Source organism: Guyanagaster necrorhizus (genome assembly GCF_019112545.1).
Source record: "Guyanagaster necrorhizus MCA 3950 unplaced genomic scaffold BT62scaffold_15, whole genome shotgun sequence".
Taxonomy (NCBI): domain Eukaryota; kingdom Fungi; phylum Basidiomycota; class Agaricomycetes; order Agaricales; family Physalacriaceae; genus Guyanagaster; species Guyanagaster necrorhizus.
Window position 1 is genome coordinate 1,236,916 of NW_025064894.1, and position 15,645 is coordinate 1,252,560.

General features: G+C 39.5%; 2 protein-coding genes across 2 annotated transcripts; both read left to right on the forward strand.

Annotated features, from left to right (window-relative positions):
* Positions 1–2,290: 2,290 nt before the first annotated feature.
* On the forward strand, positions 2,291–4,178 carry BT62DRAFT_920668 (uncharacterized protein; the record flags this gene model as incomplete). Its single annotated transcript, XM_043184234.1, has 10 exons — positions 2,291–2,452; positions 2,627–2,674; positions 2,730–2,911; positions 2,976–3,025; positions 3,088–3,122; positions 3,207–3,254; positions 3,314–3,354; positions 3,627–3,680; positions 3,794–4,111; positions 4,166–4,178. 10 exons carry the CDS (start codon positions 2,291–2,293, stop codon positions 4,176–4,178), a joined length of 951 nt encoding a protein of 316 aa, XP_043038956.1.
* Positions 4,179–6,003: 1,825 nt separating this feature from the next.
* On the forward strand, positions 6,004–7,223 carry BT62DRAFT_920669 (uncharacterized protein; the record flags this gene model as incomplete). The annotated part of the gene is made up of 5 exons (XM_043184235.1): positions 6,004–6,060; positions 6,193–6,333; positions 6,389–6,493; positions 6,758–6,839; positions 6,898–7,223. The coding sequence occupies 5 exons, from the start codon at positions 6,004–6,006 to the stop codon at positions 7,221–7,223; spliced, it is 711 nt and encodes a 236-aa protein (XP_043038957.1).
* Positions 7,224–15,645: the final 8,422 nt, after the last annotated feature.

Below are 15,645 nucleotides of genomic sequence, written 5' to 3' on the forward strand. Positions count from 1 at the left end.
AGAGTAAGAGCTCCAAACAGAGCCTGTACCAGCCAGGGAAGCTGCTTCCAAAGTGAGCTGCCTCTGCTTCTTGTTGCTGCTGTCAGTGCTGCCAATCATACTTGGTGGCTTCTGCCTCATGCTGTCTTTCTGCTTGGATATGGTCAGTGAGATCAGAGAGGTGGGAGGATCTGACTTGCTGCTCCTCTTGTAATACTGCTGCATTGTAATCAAATGGGACATTGAGGTCCCAGTGAGAGAAGTACTGACAAATGATTTTATTACATGCTTCTCTTCCTCATTGCTTGTTGTCTGCCTGCTGGGAGGAGCTCCTCCCCATCCCCATGCTGGTTCTGAGAGGGCAGAGAGACAAGATGGGGCTTGGAGCTGCTGAGACATAGAAAGGTGAGGGGTCTGGGGAGTGATGCTAAGATCCTGGAGCCACCCTAATGGCATCAAGGGAATTCCAAGCATGGTCTCCAATTCCATGAGTCCTCAGGGTGGTGGAATGATCAGAGGATGGAGACTGGTCAAAGAAATCTGAGGGGAGATTCTTGTCCTTGTGATTTGAGACAGAGAGTGAGACTCATAGGTTTTGGAATCCTGTGAGGTGATCATTTCAGTTTCTGCTGCTAGTGTGAAATCAAGGGGAGTAAGTGGGTCTTTCTTCTTGAACATCCTCTTGATGCAAGCTGCTAGGCCCAGCCTCAGGTAGGGGGCTTGTCATAGGCTGGTGGGATGTTCATTGGGATTCAGGGATGTCATAGAGAGGTAAATCAGGGGTTACATTGCATAAGATGTGGCAGATATTCTGGAATTCTTGATAGTGTCTAATAGCCCAGACAGTAACTGATTGGCATCTCCAGCACAGCTGGATGATCACCAATAAGACTAAGAGTGTTCTGATGATAGAAGTGAGGAGTTTGAAGAACTCATGGTCAAAGTTAGAGTCTGATGCATTGATGTTGATAGAGGGCATTTGATTTCCTTTACACTGATTATGCATAAGGAAAGGGAAGAAGCAGCTTTGAGCTAATTGTTAGACTCAAGTTGCATATGACTATATACATGTGATAAACTGATGCCACTTTGCACTTAAAGTGAGAATGTCAGAGTCCACTGATGTGAATATTGATCAGAGTGCTTCAAGGCCTTATGATTGGCTCAAGAGTGGAATAGTGTGAAGATAAACTTTAGCTTGAAGCTGGGGATTACCAGCAAGAGTGAGCCTTCTCATATACTACAGGTTGTGTCTGCTATAAATACTACTACTTATTATGTTCTTGTATGCTATTGTGCTTATTGTCCTTGAGTGTTATAATGTCCTTCAATAGTGTTATCATGTATTGTCAGAAAATCATGTTGTGTTGAAAGACAATGACTGACTGGACTTGTTGTGATTATCAAGCCAGTCTCATGGTCTCAAGCACCTGTGTTAAGCGCCCTGACTAAGCATGAATAGGGGTCAATCCATAAAGAAAAGAAGAAAAATAGTAAAAATCATAACAATTCTATTTCTCTGTTCAACATCCAGTTATTCAGATACCTTTCTTTGGATCTCAGTTCTCTGTTCTAAAGCATGTCCCATCAGTACATCAATGGGTGTGCATTCTTGATCAATATGATCAGAATTGTCAATCATATTTCAATCATATTCTTTTTATTTTTAGCATATCTTGTTGTAATGATATTAGTATGTTTAAGGCTAAGCACTGGAACCTCACATGCAGTCTAAACCCCCTGATATTAGTCTATCACTAGGCCATGCACTTTGCTCATTATTACTTCAGTTTAGCATCATAATAGTGATGTTTCTTTGTGCTCTAGTCCTATTATCTGTTACATGCATAGTAGACTGATAGATAGTCCATATAGTCTCAAATTTCGCAAATTTACATGCCTGAATGAGGAGAGGGTGTGTTATATCCCCCTCACTCATATCTGGACCTTCCATGGTATCTTCAGTAGGTATCCATGTCTGTATCTTAATATTATAGTGCTAATTCACTGTGTTCTGTCAATGACACAACCTATCAACAACAGGACATTCTCTGATCCACACAGGACTGTATCCTGAGCTTTCTCAACACTGTGACATCAAACTAAGTTGCCCACATGCATACTCACTTGCTTGCTGCTTCCAGATGGTGTGCTAGCCTGATTTGGGCATGTACAGGTCATATTTATATAAAAATTCTCATATCTGATGACTTATCAGGCATGGGTGCTGATCTCACACTATTTCTTGCTTTCTTTCCTCCCAATTCACTCTCCCAACATCTCCCATGCTGTTTCTCTAGCTTCTCTTGCTATGACAACTTTTGTGCCTTTACTCACTATCCCTATGGACACTCTTGTGGCCAATCTCATTGGTGCCCATGCCTTCATAACCACATACTTTGATTCTTCTGTAGCACATATTATAGGACCCCAGGACCTCATTGTTGCTGTTAACCAGACCAGCTCCTACTTGGTACATGCTTATTTTCTGCTTGTTAGCTTACTATTTGTGTATGCTTTGTGTCTGTAGGCAGCTTATGATGCCAGTCTCACACATTTCAACCTGCATGACTCCCACTATGAAGTGTCCTTTTGTCTGGAGCTTGCCAAGCTCATTCAATGTATCCCTACCCATCTCTAATGCAAGGAGTGGAAAACCTGGGTGGTTGCAGAGGTGGAGCATAAAGATTTCTTGGTATGCTTCCTTATTCCTCAGCCTGATTCTCTTGCTTATATTTCCATTCTGCTAGTGGGATTATGATACTTCCTTTCTTCTGCCTGGGGAGCTGAATTGTAAAAATGAGAATCCATCCTCCATTCTCCACTGGCTCCTGCTCCCTTCACATGCTATTTCTGCCCCCACTGCTCTGGTTGTCATTGGCTCTACTGCCTTAGTCTCCAAGGCTATGGAACTAGAGGCTAGTTCATCTAGGTGAGTTCTGATCCTTGTTTCTCTTCTGTGTCTCTGTTAGCTCATACTATTGCTCTACTTCTAGAGTCTCTCTAGCCAACACCTATCAGGATCTCCAGGTTTCAAGAGAATCTAGTAAGTTGTGCTCATTGTGCTCTATCTCTCTTCTTCTTGCTGTAGCTCATTTTCTTTTTCAGGTTTCACCTCTGTTGCTAAAAATACCATCTCTATGGTTCTTTCAGCCATTGTTTCTGACTTAATAGGTTATCCTTTTCATATCTGACTTTTCATCTTCTCATTGTCTTCACATTTGCAGAGCCACAGTGGCTCACAAACATCAGTAGGAGACAGAGATCTGGTTCCTGTAAGTCAATCTTTCTTATTCCTCTTTGCCTGTGCTCATTCTCTTTCCTCTTCTCCTAGACTGTATCTGATCCCACCTCTAAGAGGGCTAAGCTTATCCTGTATGTTGTTTATCTCTCCTTCAGCTGTATTCTGCTCATTTTCTATTTTATTTAGTGCAGCTAGCTCATCTTAGTTCCACATGCAGCCTTCAGTACCTCATACTCCACTTTCTCAGACCACCTTCCAGTGGAAGCCAATTCCTAGCTCTCTTGAATTTCCTGTCTCATGTGGTGCATTCTTCTGCTCTTTCTCTATGGTTCTTCTCATTCTCTGGCTGATATTGTCTTCCAGCTCCATCTATTGATCATGATACCATTACTCCTTCTGCAAGGGAGAGTGATAGGCCTGCTGGCTCTTCTCCATACTCATTGGTACCTCTGATCCTGTGAGTGAGAGGCCTGAGGGTGCTTCTATGGAGACTGTTCCTTCAGCTCTAGGCAGTCAGTTATCTCCTTCTTCTCATGTGTATCATCTTCTGACTGATGAGCCCCTTCCTAGTATCATTTATCTTGCCTTTCCAGCACCTCCCAAACCTGCTTCTCCTCCTCTTACATGTGTGTCTTCTTTCTGGTGCAAAGAGATGACAGTTCCAGTGGCCTCTGGGAAGCCTCCTTGCCCTCAGCACATGCAGAAGTCTACTCCTGTGGTTTCTAAGCCTCCTGCCAATATGACTGTAAGGGCAGCTGTTGACCACACCATTTATACATGCACCTTTCACCCAGACATTGATCTCCAATTTGACAAACCTCCTTTCCATCAGGCCTTAGAATCTATGAAGCTTTCTATGCTTTCTGTCACTCCTGAGTCTTTGACTAAGTGAGTCCTTTCTCTCTGTTTTTCATCCATATTCTGATTGTATTTTATTCACAGACCATCTGCATGATTGCACAGTGGCCAAAAATATGTTTACCATTGCCATTCTGATAAAGATTCTTATTTCATTTATCCTCCTCTGGTATGTTTGTCTTTTCTGTTTCTTATTCTCATTCTTATTTTCTTGCTCATTAGCTTTTCTGGCCATGCTTTAACTGCACTTTGGCTGGTTTCCCTGAGGAATGCATTTTTGAGAGTGGAGTTGGTGAGGAGATCTATACATGCTGTAGGTCCACTTATCATGGCCACTGCTCTGCATGCTGGAATGCCAATCAGCTCTATCATGCTGCTACCTTATTGAATCCTCTCACTCTCAGTGATGATGATGGTATACCTATTCAGATCTCTGTTTATTTTTGCTCTACCCAATTATCTTGCTCTTAGCTATTCATTGTGGCATTGATTGTATCAAGCATATCCAGGTCAAGAGCAAGCTGCTCACAGAGTCCTTTCAGTTCTTGTATGAGGACCAGCAGTAGATTGTGGGTGAGCTTACTGATGGTCTTGATGCTATTGCTTCTCATGAGCATGGTACTGAGATCATCAAAGCTTATATGCCAGTCTCTGATCTCCTCAAATCTTTCTTGGTACATTCTAGTTCTAAGGATATGTCTATTGATGGGAATGCTGTGGTGTTTAGTTCTGACACTGAGTAAAGGCCAGTATCTTTCTTAACACTTCTTGTATGCTTATATTTCTCTCTGTTTCCTTTTCTCATGCAGTGTTTTCTTGTAGATACTCTTCTTTATTTATAGCAGCACTCAGGGTCTTGAGATGCAGCCAGTAGTAGTGCTCTGTTCATAGCTTATTGTCATATTGTGCACTCTTTTCTTGTGAGCCTATAGAGCTCTAGTATACTAATATACCTCTCTTCTTGTTGTGTTCTTTTTGATTTCAGCTGAGACTAAGTTTCACATTTCAACTCAATCCATGTGACCCTGGAGGGCCCTGATTGTCATGTTAGACTTGTGCCTGAGTCTCATACACTAGTATTCTTTATTCATTATTTCTTCTTTTCTGTCATTTCATAAGCTGTTCAATTTCTCTCTTCTGACCTGTTCTTCTTATTTCCTTGGAGAAAGTTTGGTATCATTGTGTATTGACTTCTCTTTAACTGTCTGAACCTGTCACTGCTATTAATAATTTGATTTTCTGTTATTATTCTGTTATTTCTTTTTTATTTCTTCTGTTTCTATGCCTAGCAGAGATTGTGTAATCACAAAATTTACTGTATCTTTGTGGTCAAGATAGTTGTGGTGATACCTCAGGTATACCACTATATCCTTCACACTAAGAGCATCTAACTGTTCTCAGTTCTAAATCAAATCAAAATTCACTTATTTTATAAGGCAGAATCACCTTTCTAAGTTTCATACATGTCAACTGTTAGTTCTCTGACTTTGACACCCTTAATTTCTGTTCTTTTTCACAAAATCTCTTTCTCTGTTATTATTTGCCTAATCAAATATTATTATCATGCAGGTATAAAGGTTGAGAGTTTTCTGCATTGTTTTGACTCAACCCACCACCTCTCAACTTGTCTTCATTGTTATTTGTCCATTTCTTCTCAGCTCTCTGTCAAAATGATCCCTACTTTCATTGTTGTGAAGACAGTCATCATGTTCCTCTGCAAGGATCCCACTACTACTGCAAATGATCATTTTGATCAACTCTAGGAGTATATCATGTGTTTGTGCATTATTCCCCACTGTTTTACTGACTTCCCATATGATAGTCCCATCTCAAGCATTATAAATGTGAGCTCACCAAGAATAAGAACCTCAAGGAGTTGGTTTTTCATACTCACACTGCCATTGAAAAGGAATTTCATACCAATGCCTCCAAGCAGCCTATCCATAAGGTGCTCAAGACCATCATTGGATGGGTTCAAAGTGAGTGAGGTCAGATTGCAGATGGAGGGGCAGATGCTCCTTCTATTCCAACTGGCCCTCATTGTGACTCTAAGTCAGTCTGCAATCCTTTTCTCTGTTTAATAGTTCCTCTGACTGATTTTATCCTACTAGGCCAGAGTCATTGCATGCAATAAGGGCAAAGGCTGTGCTATTTATCATTCTTATGCAACTATTGATGCCAAGTCTGATGAAGATGAAGATGATCCAGACAAAGTAGAAGTCTCTTCTGATTCTGATACTGAGTCTATTAAAGTATGCCTAGTCTTCATGATCTCTGCTTGACTATCTGACCTCCAATCTCCTCAAGATGATCATTGATGAGAAGGCTTTCAGAGCTGGAAGATCTCTGAAGTTTTCCAATGCTAGATCTAGCAATGTGGTTACTGAGGACAAGCATAAGAAACTGTATAAGGTCAGAGCCTTTGCACATTATTGATGTCCCCCTCACTAAGAGATTGTAATTCTAAGAGGAGCCATCTTCCTATGTGCATTGTGATGCCAATAGTCATTCTTTTGCTGTTTACTCTAATAAGGGTCAGATATGTTGTCTTCTTTTCTTGCCTGTCACTTGTGTTTCTAACCAGTGAAGTGGCTCAGGCAACTTCTGAAAGGTTTATCAGCAAAGATGGTGCTCATGCTTGCAAGTATGCTAAACCATTGTTTCCACTTTCATCAGCCCAGAAGTATTTTCATCATGGTTCTTGTGGGGTTGGAGAGTAGCACTCTGCCTCAGCTATGGGACTTGTTAGTGTCTGTATGTATCTCTTTTTCCTTGGTCACTATATCATTTCTTAGTTGCACTCTTCATGTTCTCAGTTGCTGATGAAGAGAGAGCTGCTCCTAGTGTTGATGCTTTGCATGAGAGTTATAAAGAATCAACTATAGCTTGTTTTGTGGTAGAGAGATCTGAGCATCTGGCCAAGCTCAAGAGTGTCCTCATGGGTGATGTCCTTATGCTCCAGCACACTCTATATGCTGCTGAGAAACAACACATGTTTCTCCTTGATGAACTTGAGTGCATCCAATCTACCCTTCATCTCTTAGTTCCAGTGCCATCAGACTCTGGAGATCCCACTCCTGTGGAGACTGAAGCTCCTCCTGCTCCTTTTACTTCATCTAATGTCAAGCCTTCATCTGCCTAATCTCAGGCCAGTGGTACTTGACATCTATAGTATTCATCCATCATCTGATCATCTCTTATCAGTTTATCATGATCTCTTATTCTCCTTTTCTTTCTCTGACTCCAAGGCAGAGCTCTTGCTATCTATTTGCGAGTTCACTCTTCTGTTCTTTGAAGATTTGAGTTTGCAGGTTGCCCATGGCTTTAGATATATGTACCTGTAGACTATGTCTTTGAATCTTCTTACATCACAAGTACAGTAGCTAGTGCTGAACATTCTGTCATTACTTAGCAATTATATGCCCATGGAAGGCATTTCTGCATTGCATTCTAATCCTCATCTAAGTTAACTGCATCCAAAATCTTTGGATTAGGTGATTCTTTAAACTCTTCTGTAAAATTTGACAGTCATCTCTCTTTAGGTTCTGGTGCCTCTAATATCTTTCATAATTTCTTTAAATGTTCATGCAGCTAGTGCATGACCTTGTCATCAATTTATATTGAATTGCACATGAGGTATATGATCACATAGAATGCCATAATCTTTGAACCAATTAATGTGCCATCTAGCTCTGCTAGAATGTAGTTTCCTGTGCTTGAATAGTTCAGTACCACTAAGGGACCTAAGTATCTCTGTTTCATCTTTGTATTTAGTGCACTCTGAATCTGTGTATGGCACATTAAAACTAAGTCCCCTTATTTGAAGTTATTGGACTTGATTTTATTCACATGCATTGTCACATATTTCAATGTATCCTGTTTCTTTTTCTCATCCATATTATTGTGCATCTCTGCTATCTTATCTGCATGTTTCTCTAGTGCTATTGCACACAACTCATGGAGCTCCCAATCCTCTAGAATTCTCCCTGGATACTCAACTAACTATGTTGCTTCTAGTACATCAAGTGGTAATATTGGATGCATGCCAGTAACTGCAAAGAAGGGAGAGCATCCCATCCATTTTATTACAGTGATTCTGTCAGCCCACATCAGTAGCATGAAGTAATAATGCTACTTTTTCTCATTTCCTCCACATGCTTTAAATAAGCTCTGTTGCACATTCCAGTGTAGTCATTCTATCCTTCCATTGGCCTGAGAGTTGTATGGAGATATCCTTATCCCCTTTATACTATATTTCTATTCCAAATAAGCTATTATAGCTTTAAATAGCTTACTATTATCTGTTATTATTAAGAAAATACAGCCCCATCAGCATATGATATCTTCAAATAACCATTCTGTGATTACTTGTGCAGTTTCACTTGCTAAAGTTTATCCCTCCATCCAGCTAGTTAGCACACAACACCCATGCACAATATACTTCTGATACTTTGATGCCTCTGGCATGTGCATTGTGTCTGCATGTAATATCTGGAAGATTGATGGTGTAAAGGTCACCATTGGAGAGGTCTTGATAATGGTCTTCTGATGCTTCTAGCACATGTTGCAAGTGCTAACAAACCATGAGATATCACACTCCATCTCTGGCCACCAAAATCTCTCTTTAATCATCATTTTCATCACATATATCCTTTGGTGTCCAAGTTGATCATGCACAGCTTTCATTATATACATTCTCTTCTCTGAGTAGATAACCAGCTTGTATTCAGACTCTATATCTCATCTATATAGCTTCTCTTTATCCACCATAAAGTTCTTTGCATATCTTATGAAGTTCCAGTATTGATTATTCTTAAATCCAGGTATTCATATGGTAGGTTCTCATGCCACTCAATTACCTGTGGTGTTATGATTTTTCCTTTTTTTTTCTTAATTAACTCCTATTCTTGCTTAGTCAGAGCACTTAGCACCAGCACTTAGGACTATAGGCATGCTTAGTCACTATAATAGAAGAGTCAGCCATTGTCCTCCAACAGCAATGAGTCTCTTAACAATGAATAATACTCTTTTGTAGGTAGTTGCAATGCTGAAGGACAATAAGCACTATCACTTAGAAATGCACAACTAGTAGATATATATTTAATGCACTGATAAGCAGTATATAAGTAGCATAGCTCTTGCTGTATATTCTCAGCTTCAAGCTAAAGTTTATCTTCACCATTCTACTTTGAGCTGATTAGCATTGGCCTTGAGACACAACACCACACAAGCACTTATAGTGAACTTAGGCATGACTGTACAAACTCAATACAGTATCTGTTTATTATATGTTTAAGTCACATGTCACATAGGCTTAACATGTAGTAATTGCTTCTCTAGCATCTTCACATACCCACTCCTTCATAATTTATCATAACTTGCTATGTCACTATAATCTGCAGCATCAGAGAGCAGTAGTCCCACATTATACAGTACTGCACACATTTCACTGCACTTTAAGACTTCCTGTATTAACTTGTCTTCAAGAAAGTCATGTACTACTCTGGCAATGGTTACAAAGCTATGCCAGATGTTAATTCTTTCTTTAAATTCTGAAATATCTGCTATCTTATCTTCAGTCTCATTGATGAATTTCCATAGTTCCTCATCTGGTGGACTATATTCATCTTCTGGGTTTGAGTACTCCTCATCCCCTGGCTGGAAACTGCACCTAGATAATCCATCTGGTGCATGTATCTCACCTGGAATATGTACCAATATGAAGTGAAACATCAGAATAAATTCTATCCATCTGTTTATTGCAGCATTAGGAATCTCATCAGAGTTTTCAAGCATCTCTGTGATGTATTTTGCATTTATTTCTACCACCAATTTTCTCACTCCAAAGAGCCAATGTTGACAATCATCCAGGACTCTGAATAGTCCATAGAGCTCTCATTTTGGCTGTGAAAAGTATGCTTCTTGCTCATTTAAAACAATAGAGCCAAAGCACACATATCTCCTTCACTTTGGGTTATCTGGATCTACTTGACAGATATGAAATCCAGCTGCATGGTATGATATGTCTATCCCCAATATCACATCTGTCTTCAATTCATAATCAATTGGCATTAAAGATGGCCTAGAGCATAATAAATCCTTTAATATCTGCATAGATTCTCTCTGCTCTTCTCCAAATTTGAATGGTACTTTTAAGCATGTTAACTTTGTTAAGGCATCTGCTTTCTTGGCATAATCTTTAGTAAACATCCTGTATATGCTCATTGTTCTCAGAAAGGAGCACACATCTCTCAAGTCTTCACATGGTTCTCATCACATTATTACTCCTACTCTGTCTGTTTCAGATTTTCTGCCTTCATAGATGCAGTAGTATCTCACAACCATGATTTCTGACATGCAAAGGACAGCTTTATGACCAGAGAATGTTTTCTCAGCATATTTCATACCCTGTACAATATGGTTCATGTTCTGAAAGTGCTCCCATACAAATCTGTGAATCTCTCAGTTTTCCTTAATGGTTTCATATCCTCCACCCTTTATTTCATAGCATGTTTTCAGTAATCATACTGGAACATCATCTACATAAGGTATAGTGATGTGTGGTACTTTATCTTTCAAAATATATGTCACATCATCATGAAATATTGGTCTAGAGTTTGTCCATCCTATGGGCTATATCACAAGTCTTAGCATGTCAAATGGTGTTTGGAATGTGGTAAGATCTCTAGATCTCTTATCTAAGATTATCTAATCATATTCTACATAGAGATCCAATATGCCTCTACAGAAACATTCTGCAAAGTGCTCTGCTAGCTCATCTGTCACTGGAGGCACTCCTGAGTGCTTGATAGTGACTGCAGTCAAGAGCTCCAGGATATGGACTAGCCTCAGACTCTTTCCATCTTTCTTAACCACATAAAACCAACATGAGTGATAAAGAGGTCTTATATGCACACAAGGTGAAAACAGATACAGCAAAGTGCTATCCACTGATCACACTCACACCAACACATATACAATACTCTTAGTTTGTGGGGAGATTATAATGCAATAAAGGTAGTAACAGCAAATATAATTGTCTTCTCCAATGAATCCACTGTATGCAAATAGCAATAATGCATGTACAACAGTTCTAGGTCTCTCTAAGTCTCAAAGCTTTTCATTTTATGAAAACAAGAGATGGAAATGAATGTTGCCAGGTCTTGAGGCAAAGATACTGTAGCTCAATACAATACATCAAAACAATCCCACAACTCTCACAAAGGTTCCAAGCATAGCTCAGATCAAATCAAAATCTCTAACACACACAATACATGACCCAAAGCTTAGCACTCTAAGCAGAAACCAATCACAAATGTGTCCACAAATGCCAAAAAGCTTAGATCTCTGTACACAAGTTTCCAAACCAATTGTAGACCCACAGAATTCAAACCTATGCAATCTAGAGACACAAAACACAATAAAACACTATCCAACAGACTTAAAGGGTTTGAACCTCTGCCATCTGTAGTGCTGCATATCACAAATACCTCAAAAACTCAAGATAGTGTCTTTCAGACACTGCTCTCTTATTCTCAGGCTAGAGCACAATCCAAAACCCCTTATTCAATTGAACTAGAGTCCTGCATAAGCTTTGATGCCTCACACAGTTCTTAGATCTCCCTTAATAATATCAATAAGAAGTCTATTCTCTTGCCTGAAGTTACAAACACAAAACCAGAGCTAGAGTACAAGGCTTTCTGTGCCCAATACACTGCAACTGTGAGAGGGTCAGAAACTTGTATTCTACTCATACAATGTGGCATTTAAATACTCTACTGTGGTACTTACTAATACAACTCTACTATAGTATCTTCAATGTGTAGGACTCTGTTCTGGATTCTGCAGATATTATTTACATGCATATTGCAGTTGACATGCTTATTCTGATCTGAGTTGGGACTGTTTCTGCTGTTTCCTCATGATCTGACATTGACTAGCTGGTCTAGCCAGGTCTGCTCACTTTTTTATTTCTCTGGTGAAGCATTCTGACACTGGAGAACTGTTCCAGGCCCCCAGGATTATCTCTCATGTCTGAAGTCAGTCACAATGACTATGTTCTCTTTTCCAGTGTCCAGACATTCTATCTGACTCACAATATGCACCATTTCTGGTCTAGTGTGCATCAATTAATCCACCCAATGGGTATGTATCATACCTCAGTATAATACAGAGTCTCTCACAGTGTTAGGTGTGCAAAGACACCATAATTATGTGCACAAGTCTCTGAGCATTATGCATGCTATTCACTCTTTGATAGTATTTATCTATTTATTACTTTGTTGTCATCATTCTATTTCTCTGTTCAACACCCAGTTGTTTAGATATCTTTCTTTGGGTCTCAGTTCTCTGTTCTAAGGCATGTTCCATCAGTACATCAATGGATGTGCACCCTTGATCAATGTGATAAGAATTGCCAATCATATTTCAATCATATTCTTTTTATTTTTAGCATGTTTTCTTGTAATGGTATTGGCACATTTAGGGCCAAGTGCTGGGACCTCATGCACAGTCTAACCTCTCTGGTATTAGTCTATCACTAGGCCATGTACTCTGCTCATTGTTACTTCAGTTCAGCATCATAATAGCTATGTTTCTTTGTGCTCTAGACCTGTTTTCAGTTACATGCTTAGTGGACTGGAATATAGTCCATGTATTCTCAATTTTCATAATTTTACATGCCTGAACATAGAGAGGGCATGTCACTGGGCACTATGAGATTTTGACTGTATGCATAGGATTGGTGCCAAGAAATTGGCATATGTATCAGTGGAACAGTATTGAGAATGCTTGTTCAGTTTTGAGTAAAGAGTCAAATATAGCATTGATGGCTGATGAGTTGTCTGCAAAGAAGTGTATGTGTTTTACTTCTCTATCTTTCTTTGCATAGTTCATCATTCTTGTTGCTCCAATAGTGAGGACAGCCATTTCTCTATTATAGACTTCAGCTTTTCTACTCAGGCTCATACTAAGCCTGAATGCTTGTGTCCCATCTCTGAGTCCTACTATGCTTGCCTCTACTTGCCTCTGTTCCTCTACATCCTGCTGTGAGCTATCTGTGTATATTAGTAGGTGGTTCTGGGTTTGTATCTTTTTGATGTCTCTTTTGTGTTGGCATGCTCCCTCATCTTTTGACAGACCATCCATTCTGTTTATGCTCAGTCTTTCTCTATAGTCATGTTTGGTGCATCTCTATGGAGCTGCTAGCTCTGAGAATGGGTGCAGATATTTGTTGTTTGGGTCTATTTTTATCATCAGTTGCTGAAGCTGTGTTGTTTTCTTAAGCTCTTTGATCACTCTAGATTTTCAACATGAGAGGAGGAGTGGAGAGCATGAAGGGTCTCTGCCTATCCTCCATCTGTTGTCAAGATGCTGTATGATGCCACTCTTGATCATTGATTGTCAGAGCCTGCAAGAGGAACCTCAACCAATGATGCTTATTGGCTATACTCTCTTCAGAGGATGTCCTCTCCTTCAGTGCAAACATACATAGTACCAATTTCTGTATGGTCTGCAGGAAGTGGAACTTCCTGCCAATCTGAGATGCAGGTCTCTTCAATCTGGCAGAGAAGATGGATTGCAAATCTGGATGTTTTACACTCATATCTACTGATTGTTGTGTAATGGTAGTGAAGAGGTTTTGCATGTGCTGACATGCCCTCTCTATGTTCAGGCATGTAAAATTATGAAAATTGAGAATACATGGACTATATTCCAGTCCACTAAGCATGTAACTGAAAACAGGTCTAGAGCACAAAGAAACATAGCTATTATGATGCTGAACTGAAGTAACAATGAGCAGAGTACATGGCCTAGTGATAGACTAATACCAGAGAGGTTAGACTGTGCATGAGGTCCCAGCACTTGGCCCTAAATGTGCCAATACCATTACAAGAAAACATGCTAAAAATAAAAAGAATATGATTGAAATATGATTGGCAATTCTTATCACATTGATCAAGGGTGCACATCCATTGATGTACTGATGGAACATGCCTTAGAACAGAGAACTGAGACCCAAAGAAAGATATCTAAACAACTGGGTGTTGAACAGAGAAATAGAATGATGACAACAAAGTAATAAATAGATAAATACTATCAAAGAGTGAATAGCATGCATAATGCTCAGAGACTTGTGCACATAATTATGGTGTCTTTGCACACCTAACACTGTGAGAGACTCTGTATTATACTGAGGTATGATACATACCCATTGGGTGGATTAATTGATGCACACTAGACCAGAAATGGTGCATATTGTGAGTCAGATAGAATGTCTGGACACTGGAAAAGAGAACATAGTCATTGTGACTGACTTCAGACATGAGAGATAATCCTGGGGGCCTGGAACAGTTCTCCAGTGTCAGAATGCTTCACCAGAGAAATAAAAAAGTGAGCAGACCTGGCTAGACCAGCTAGTCAATGTCAGATCATGAGGAAACAGCAGAAACAGTCCCAACTCAGATCAGAATAAGCATGTCAACTGCAATATGCATGTAAATAATATCTGCAGAATCCAGAACAGAGTCCTACACATTGAAGATACTATAGTAGAGTTGTATTAGTAAGTACCACAGTAGAGTATTTAAATGCCACATTGTATGAGTAGAATACAAGTTTCTGACCCTCTCACAGTTGCAGTGTATTGGGCACAGAAAGCCTTGTACTCTAGCTCTGGTTTTGTGTTTGTAACTTCAGGCAAGAGAATAGACTTCTTATTGATATTATTAAGGGAGATCTAAGAACTGTGTGAGGCATCAAAGCTTATGCAGGACTCTAGTTCAATTGAATAAGGGGTTTTGGATTGTGCTCTAGCCTGAGAATAAGAGAGCAGTGTCTGAAAGACACTATCTTGAGTTTTTGAGGTATTTGTGATATGCAGCACTACAGATGGCAGAGGTTCAAACCCTTTAAGTCTGTTGGATAGTGTTTTATTGTGTTTTGTGTCTCTAGATTGCATAGGTTTGAATTCTGTGGGTCTACAATTGGTTTGGAAACTTGTGTACAGAGATCTAAGCTTTTTGGCATTTGTGGACACATTTGTGATTGGTTTCTGCTTAGAGTGCTAAGCTTTGGGTCATGTATTGTGTGTGTTAGAGATTTTGATTTGATCTGAGCTATGCTTGGAACCTTTGTGAGAGTTGTGGGATTGTTTTGATGTATTGTATTGAGCTACAGTATCTTTGCCTCAAGACCTGGCAACATTCATTTCCATCTCTTGTTTTCATAAAATGAAAAGCTTTGAGACTTAGAGAGACCTAGAACTGTTGTACATGCATTATTGCTATTTGCATACAGTGGATTCATTGGAGAAGACAATTATATTTGCTGTTACTACCTTTATTGCATTATAATCTCCCCACAAACTAAGAGTATTGTATATGTGTTGGTGTGAGTGTGATCAGTGGATAGCACTTTGCTGTATCTGTTTTCACCTTGTGTGCATATAAGACCTCTTCATCACTCATGTTGGTTTTATGTAACTGTATTTGTACCCACAAAGAGGAATAGAATAACTGTACCTTCAGTATTTAGATGTGTCATACAAATTGTGATATTTACTT